The sequence below is a fragment of the Lactuca saligna genome, chromosome 3 (assembly GCF_052625555.1).
Source record: "Lactuca saligna cultivar CGN05327 chromosome 3, ASM5262555v1, whole genome shotgun sequence".
Lineage (NCBI taxonomy): Eukaryota > Viridiplantae > Streptophyta > Magnoliopsida > Asterales > Asteraceae > Lactuca > Lactuca saligna.
Window position 1 is genome coordinate 18512291 of NC_136419.1, and position 7947 is coordinate 18520237.

Consider the following 7947-nt stretch of genomic DNA (forward strand, 5'->3'; position numbering starts at 1 on the left):
TTTTTGTTTTCAATCCTTTTGCCATTATGTTTGTTTTCTTGGAAAAGATGAGACAAAAATCAAACAAATTTCTACTAAAACTCGAATTTGTTGACGATTAAAATCCACAACAATGTCAATTATTATGTCTTTAAATTGTAAAATTTTCCTTTTCTGGGAGATGAGCAGGAAATGACACGGCTTAGTCTAACTATAAGCAAACATAGAAAAAAGATAAGTCAAATAGTCGTTACATTTCGGAATGAAGTTATGACTAGTATTACATGGTTTTTTATCACGGTGTGCAAGCTACTACAAATATACAGAGGAGGTAAACCACGTATAAAAAACATATCGTCGGATGTGGATCGACAATCAATAATGCACAAATACGCTTACAAAAGTGACACTACGTGCATATCAAATCTCAGGATGACCCGAAGATGTTTCACAAAGTTGTGTGACATGCTTCATACACTAGGTGGGTTAAGAACAAGTAGACATATGGATATTGATGAACAAGTGGCCATATTTCTTCACATTATTGCACATAATGTGAAGAATCGGGTCATGATAAGTCGTTTCCAGCGTTCTGGAGAAACAATTAGCAAAATTGTTTCACGAGTTTGCAACGCAGTGATAAGGTTGCATCCACATTTGCTTAAGAAACCGGAACCTGTTACAGAAAACTCTACAGATCAAAGATGGAAGTGGTTCAAGGTATATATTAGACTAATAAAAAATTTCGAGTACTACATAAATTGCTTGATATGACATATGACCATTTCTTTTCTTATATTATGTAGAACTGCCTAGGAGCTTTAGATGGAACACACATAAAGTGCTTAGTGCCACTTAAAGATAAGCCTAAGTACAGGACAAGAAAAAATGATATTGCCACAAATGTCCTAGGGGTGTGTTCACAAGATATGCAATTTATCTATGTTTTACCGGGATGGGAGGGCTCAGCTGCGGATGGTAGAGTGCTTCGAGATGCCTTACTTAGGCCACATGGATTGAAGGTCCCAAGGTCGTGTACGTATAATAATTGCTATTTTAGATACGTATTAGTTATTAATTATGCTAACTATACTACATATATAGGTTATTATTTGGTAGATGCTGGTTATACAAATGGTGAAGGTTTCTTAGCCCCATATAGAGGTCAAAGATATCATTTGAATGACTGGCGTGCAGGACACCAACCAACTACACCTAAAGAAATGTTATAGAAAGATGCTTTGGTATTTTAAAGGCAAGATGGGGAATTTTAAGGGACAACTCATATTATCCTATTGATCTAAAAAATAAGATCATAATGGCATGTTGTCTTCTTCATAATTATATAAGGCAGGAAATGACAACTGATCCGTTTGAGAACCACTTTGAACTAGACGAGGGAACCGGAGATGTCGGTGGTGGAGATTATGATAATATCACTTCTGTTGGTGTATCAACCGAGTGGACCACATTTAGAAACAATTTAGCACAAAATATGTTTGATTCTTGGAATACTACACATTGATCATTTCTATTTTTGTTATGTTTATCATTTACTATGAATTTGTGCTACATTTTTTATTTTCAATAATGAGCTTTAATTTACTTTTACTGGTTATATTTGTTATATATATGGTTGTGTATTTTTTATAGCATGCATTGTTTCATCTAGTTATTATGTTTATGAAAATAGTAGGTGTGATGGAAAAAATCAGAAACTATCGCAACTGGACAATTACTGAAGATGCCAAGCTCGTGGAAGCATTGGTAAATATGGTGAACATGGGAGGATATAAAGCCGATAATGGTTTTAAATCTGGATATTTACTGCATCTAGAAAACGCATTAAAGGAAAAAATTCCTAACTCTGGCATATTGGGTAAACCCCACATTGAGTCAAGGATCAAAACCATGAAAAAAGATTGGCAAGTTGTTTATGATATGGTAAATGGTACGAACACAAGTGGTTTTGGTTATGATAGCTCCACTCATTCTGTAACAGCTGAATCAGCAGTTTGGGATTCTTACATACAGGTACAATATTATAACTTTTATGTATTTTGTTACTTCTCAATTATTTATATTAAATTTTTATGTGCTAACATTTTATGATACAAAATAGGTTCATAAAGAGGCAGGAAAATGGAGAAATAAGATATTTCCTCATTACGAGGATTTATGTATCATTTTTGGAAAAGATAGAGCTCAAGGGAATAAAGCCAAGGATTTCTCCCAAATGGAAGAAGATGCAAATAATGAAGAGCAATCAGAACAAGTAGAAGATGTTTTTGAAGAACAAACCACAGAAAATGAAGAATCTCCAAACACATGCTCAAAGAAGAGGAAAAGAGTTGGTGCAGTTATTAAGGGAATAACTATTGCAGCTAACACCCTTGAAAAAGCTTGAAAATAGCATGAACCAAGCAATACTAGGAGAAACAGAAGTACAAAAAAAAGCTTCAATGGTGATTCCAGAAATTTCAAAAATGCAGTCTTTAAGTGCCTTTGATAGGTTCAAAGCAAGTAGGAAAATAATGTGTGACCCTGAAACCGTGTTAAGTTTTTGGAATTTGGAAGGAGAAGATCGGGAGAACTTTGTGAGGTTTATGTTGGAAGAATGATATGATTATGAACTAGGTATTTAGACATTATTTTATATAGTGTGTGGTTACTTTTTTTTTAATTTGAGATTGAGAATAATGAATGACATTTGTTGCTTTATATTTATATATTTAATGGTTTTATTTCAATTTTTTTTAATTATATAAAAATTCGTCATGTTTATTAAAAAATATGATAAGCTAGAAAAAAAACATTAAAGGGTATTTTTGTCATAATACGTAATTTGTTTTCCAATTCCGTTGAGAAATCAGCAAACCAAACAGAAAACAGATTTCATTCCATGTCAACCAAACACATTTAAGTTTCTAGTACATTCAGATTCAAATTCCTCCAGATTCTAATTCCTATGACAGATTCCATTCCTTTCAAAAACATTATGTGAAACAAACGCGCCCTAAGTTTGTAGATAAATGAGTCTTTTCAGTAACAGTCCAATTAGAGCATTAGTAAACTATTATAGGTATAGTTTCAGAGAATGATATTCATTACTTCTAGTACAATGAAGCACACACATAACATAACAGAACAAACAAGTGAAGAGAATCAAACAATACCAGAACATAACATAACAAACAAGTAAATTTGCTATAGCATGACAACACGCAGACAGGATCTAACTTTAATGTAAATTACACGGCTTGCATGGATTTGCTCGGGTCGCGTTTGGTTCCCTCAATCTCCATACATGAGAGCGGTTAGTAGGGGTTCCAGCCTTCACATTATGACCGTAATAAAACAAATATGTTTTTAGGTTAATAGTACCTCTGCATGTCATTATAAACGACATCAGGGTACTCATTTCTCCCATTACTTTCATTAAGTGTCGGTAACACTTGAAGGTTAATCTATTTTGTATTCGAGATAGGTTATAAACTAGGGAGAATGTACTTTACAGTTGACTAAGGAACAGTAGAGTCTTGGTAGAAGACTGCTTTCATAACAATCGAGCCTTGGTAGAAGGCTACTTTTAAAAGTTAGGACCATGATGCTAACTTTATGATTCCTTAATGTATACACTATAGGATACATATATGCTAAGTAGATTCCGACAGCTAATAGGATGTGTGTTCTTCGCTGTACGGCATGTTCCCGTTGGATGTGGGTTTACACCAAGGTCACCCAATCTATTATCTACCTGAATCTATATATATTTATGCTTAGTATACATTAAGTCATCATAAGGGTACCAGGTATGGATCAGGTTATAGGACATAGGGTCAATGCACAATTTTTCTAGTACAAAACTTTCGTTTCAAAGTCAGTACTTTTGGTATACAAAACTAGCGATTTCCCAGTTAAGGGCTTAATCCATTTTATTAAGCCAGTACAGTTTTAAAGACTTTAAGTGAGTTAACTCTATAACAACTTAGTTTATACACCATGTTTATATATAAAACTAGTATCCGACAACTAGTAGGATGTGTGCTCTTCGCTGTACGTCCTGTTCCCGTTGGATGTGGGTTTACACCGAGGTCACCCAATCTACTATCTACCCGATATCAAATTATATATAGCAGTATAAACAAAGCTATTATAAAAGTAACCACCATAGTCAATATTTTATTATAAGAAATATAGGTTTTCTTAAAAGGAACTCTCCATTAGATATAAAGGAACCATTACAAATAACTCCATGAGTAACAAGTGAATACACCATGGTTATATATGACAACGATCTAACAACCAATGAAATGTGTGTTATCCGCCTTACTTACTGTACCTCGTTGGGTTGTGAGTTGAGGGCATATGCGCACAATCGATTGTTTGTTTACTCCAAGTATATATAACTTGTACCCACTTATTACGCATAAAAAGGCTTGTAGTGTCATTTTACTCAACTCCCATTAAAGTAGAAAATATATGATTTTCTAGAGGAACAGGCAAACTTTACAAAACAGAACTTACAACTTACATCACTTTACTTATACATTTTCAACAACACTTTACAGCTTACTCACATCACTAAAATCTTATGAACTCACCAGCTTAATTGTTGATCAAGTCTTTCAAATAACTTGTATTCTCAGGAGACTATTAGACAGGTGCTCGTGCTGGGACTTCAGAAGATGGAGCATTATAGCTTCAAGTCTTGTTTTATTATTTGTTTATGACTTCTATGTTTTGTGAACACATACATTGTAAACACTTTCTTTATAAATGAAATGGTTGTTAATTACTTGCTTATCATATACATATCTCGTGATACTTGACATGACGTCCTCCACCCCCGAATGTTTCCGCCGTTCCGGTTTTGGGGTGTGACAGTCCATCATGTCCATAACAAATCATGCACAATATTGGGACAGTTGGGACAAGAAGACTCACAAAAAGCAACCTATCGAAACAATCCAAGCACAAAGGTAGAAGCTTTATACCTTTTGGAGCTCCCCAAGAAGATGATAATCCCATACATACAATCTTGTTTCCTTCCTTGACTCCTTTGATGCACTAGCTTCTCCTTTTGGCACACAAAAATCACACTATAAGCTCAAGATGCTCACTATGGGGGTTAGGGTTCTCTCAAAACGGTTAAGGTACTTGGAGGCTGAAAGAGTGAGTCATAATGACCCATAATGGTGCTACCACTATTAAAAATGGTGGCAGCCGCCCATATTGCCATGGAGCATTGCCGACATCCATTACCCAAGGTGGTAGTGGGTGGTGTTCGGTTTATTAAACATTTAATGACTTAAGCATTTAACATAAATCTGAGTGGCATGAGTTTGGGGTTGGAAACCCTAATTAGGGTTTAGAAAACCCTAATATGAAGAAAACCCTAGTTTGGAGTTGGTCGGGATCCGCGTTAAAGCTGTTAATTACACTTTAAATAATACTTAATAATGCCCATACGATTAAATCAATGCAATATTAGACTTAATGGATTAAGAACACTAACCCTAGTTGTCATTTTCTGGGAAAAACCTTAGAATCGGGGTGCTATATTTTAGACAATGATCGGGCGTATATTCGGGCTATTGATTGGATTACAATTACACCCGAGAATAACTAGGTCAAACCTTAATCAGTCCTACCCTTAGGTGATTATGTCCTTAATGGGTTAAGTGTCCTTACTTAACCCTAATCGTCATTTTATGTGAAACTCTGATCTTCACTTCATGTGAGGTGGTCACTGTTGCAAGTGACTATGACATGTGATCGAGTATTGACTAGAGTGTCTTCATGTAGGTGATTGGAAGTGAGTTGAATCTGGTAGAGTTCTTCCTCACTACAGTGGTTACCTACACGTATATCGAGGTGAGTTTTGCCTCTCTGTACCCGTGGGTTGAAGGCACCAATGTCGCTCCACTAGTTTTGGTTACCTGCTAGAGTAGGGTTACCTGTCCGGGTGACTATCTCACCTATGAGTATATACGATCATGCATTTCTTGGGTTTTTGATATTTAGTATGCAACTATGCTATAGTGATCTAGTAGATCTGTGTTATGGTATTAAGTATGCTGCTATGTTGTAGTGATCTGTAAGATTTGTGTTCTGGTATCGAGTATGCTGCTTTGCTATAACAATCTGTAGAACTATACGTTATTTGTGCTTTTTGGTTATCACCTATAGAGTGCCCTGAGGGACTGTATGTGGTCATGTGGGATAACATGCCTGTTCCTCGTTTGGTTGTGGCTCTAAAGTAGGGTCACCTGTTCGGGTGGCTATCTCATCTCTGGTTACTTAGGGTTACACATTCTATAGAGGTTAGTTGGTGGCAAGAATGTATGTTGTGAGAGGTCTAGTAGGTAGTGGTGAGTTCTCTTACTATATCAATGGGTCAAAGTCACAAATGTATACCCATCATATGACAGATAGGATGGATACTTTTAATGTGTTTGTCTATTTGTGTGAAAACCTTGGGGAAAGCCCATGACACTTGGATATCAGACCACGGGGGGAGCCCATGACAATCCAGGTAAAGACCATAGGGGAGCCCATGACACTTAGATATCAGACCAGGGGGAGCCCGTGACATTCCAGGTTAAGACCAGGAGGAGCCTTGGGCACTTAAGTCCATAAGGGTAGCCCATAACAACTATATTTGTTCATGGTACTATGTGGTTGTATGTAGTGTGATATTTTGTGAAACTCGCTAAGCTTTATGCTTACGCAGTTGTTTATGGTTTCAAGTATCATCGGTTATTGCTGGAAGGCGAATACAGGACTGTACATGCTCATCAACAACATTGATGATTCTACATTTCTCCAATACTCTGATTTTAATAAATGTAATTCCGAATGAATGGTTTCTTAATTAATGGATTTAATAAATTGAGAAGTTTTACCTTAATAAAGATGAAAATTTTTGGTTGTGAAATTGGGACGTTACAATGCATTTCCAAAATAGGTCTAGATTCCAACTTAGGTAAAATGAAGCAATGTCACTAAAAGTCTCATGCATGGAACTCAAAATAGCATTAAACTCTAGATCTAAAACATATGATAGCAAGGGGACCTTAATAATCCATAAAGTTGTCAACTTTAAGGACGTTGTGCATTCTACTCCACCCAACATGAAGAAATAAGAACAAAAACCTAGAGCTAGCATGCTTGAAAGAGAAAGGTAGAAGTTTGACAACTTACAAAAGTCGAGTAACAACTCAAGATGATAGAAAGAAGTTTGTATGCTCCAAACAATACACCAATGAAGTCTTCTTCTTCAAGAAAGAGCTAAAAGCCACCCACAAAGGCCCAAATGAGCTCAAAAGCTTCAAAGGAGATTAAGGTTACGAACTCAGAGGTTTAACAGTGATGGAGGCTGAGGGTGGGCAACCCTAGGCCCCCATCTTTCCTTTAAATACCCGAGAATTAGGGTTTCTCATTAAACAACTGTCACGTCGTGATATAGACTTGCCACGCCGTGACGGTCTTTTAAAACCCGCAATACAACGACCATAGCCACGTCGTAGAATGCTTTCACCACGACGTGGTGTGCCCAAAATACGTGTGTGTGTGTGTGTGTGTGTGTATATATATATATATATATATATATATATATATATATATATATAATTAAAGTATCTTCAAGAATCCAGATGTTATATCGGGTTTAATATATTTCTGTCGTTTCCAAATAAATAAATAAATAGTAGAGAAACATTTTAAGAGCTTTTTCAAATAATAAAAAGTTTTAAAAAATTTCCATAAAAAATGTTCTTAAACAAATATAAAAAAATCTATATATTTGATTTATTATATTAAGTTTAAGAAGTTATCAATGTTTCCAATAACAAAAAAGAACATTAAATAAGATTTATAGAATGATGATTATACTAAAGTTTAATCTACTAGCTATTTCATTTTAATTTTCGAGTTTTTACGAATATATAATTCTTAAACGAAAGA

General features: G+C 35.4%; 1 protein-coding gene across 1 annotated transcript; it reads left to right on the plus strand.

Moving 5' to 3' along the window:
* Positions 1-1752: 1752 nt before the first annotated feature.
* Positions 1753-2600, plus strand: LOC145035227 (uncharacterized). The gene is made up of 3 exons (XM_078983805.1): positions 1753-2013; positions 2102-2254; positions 2364-2600. The coding sequence occupies exons 1-3, from the start codon at positions 1753-1755 to the stop codon at positions 2598-2600; spliced, it is 651 nt and encodes a 216-aa protein (XP_078839931.1).
* The last annotated feature ends 5347 nt before the right edge of the window (positions 2601-7947 follow it).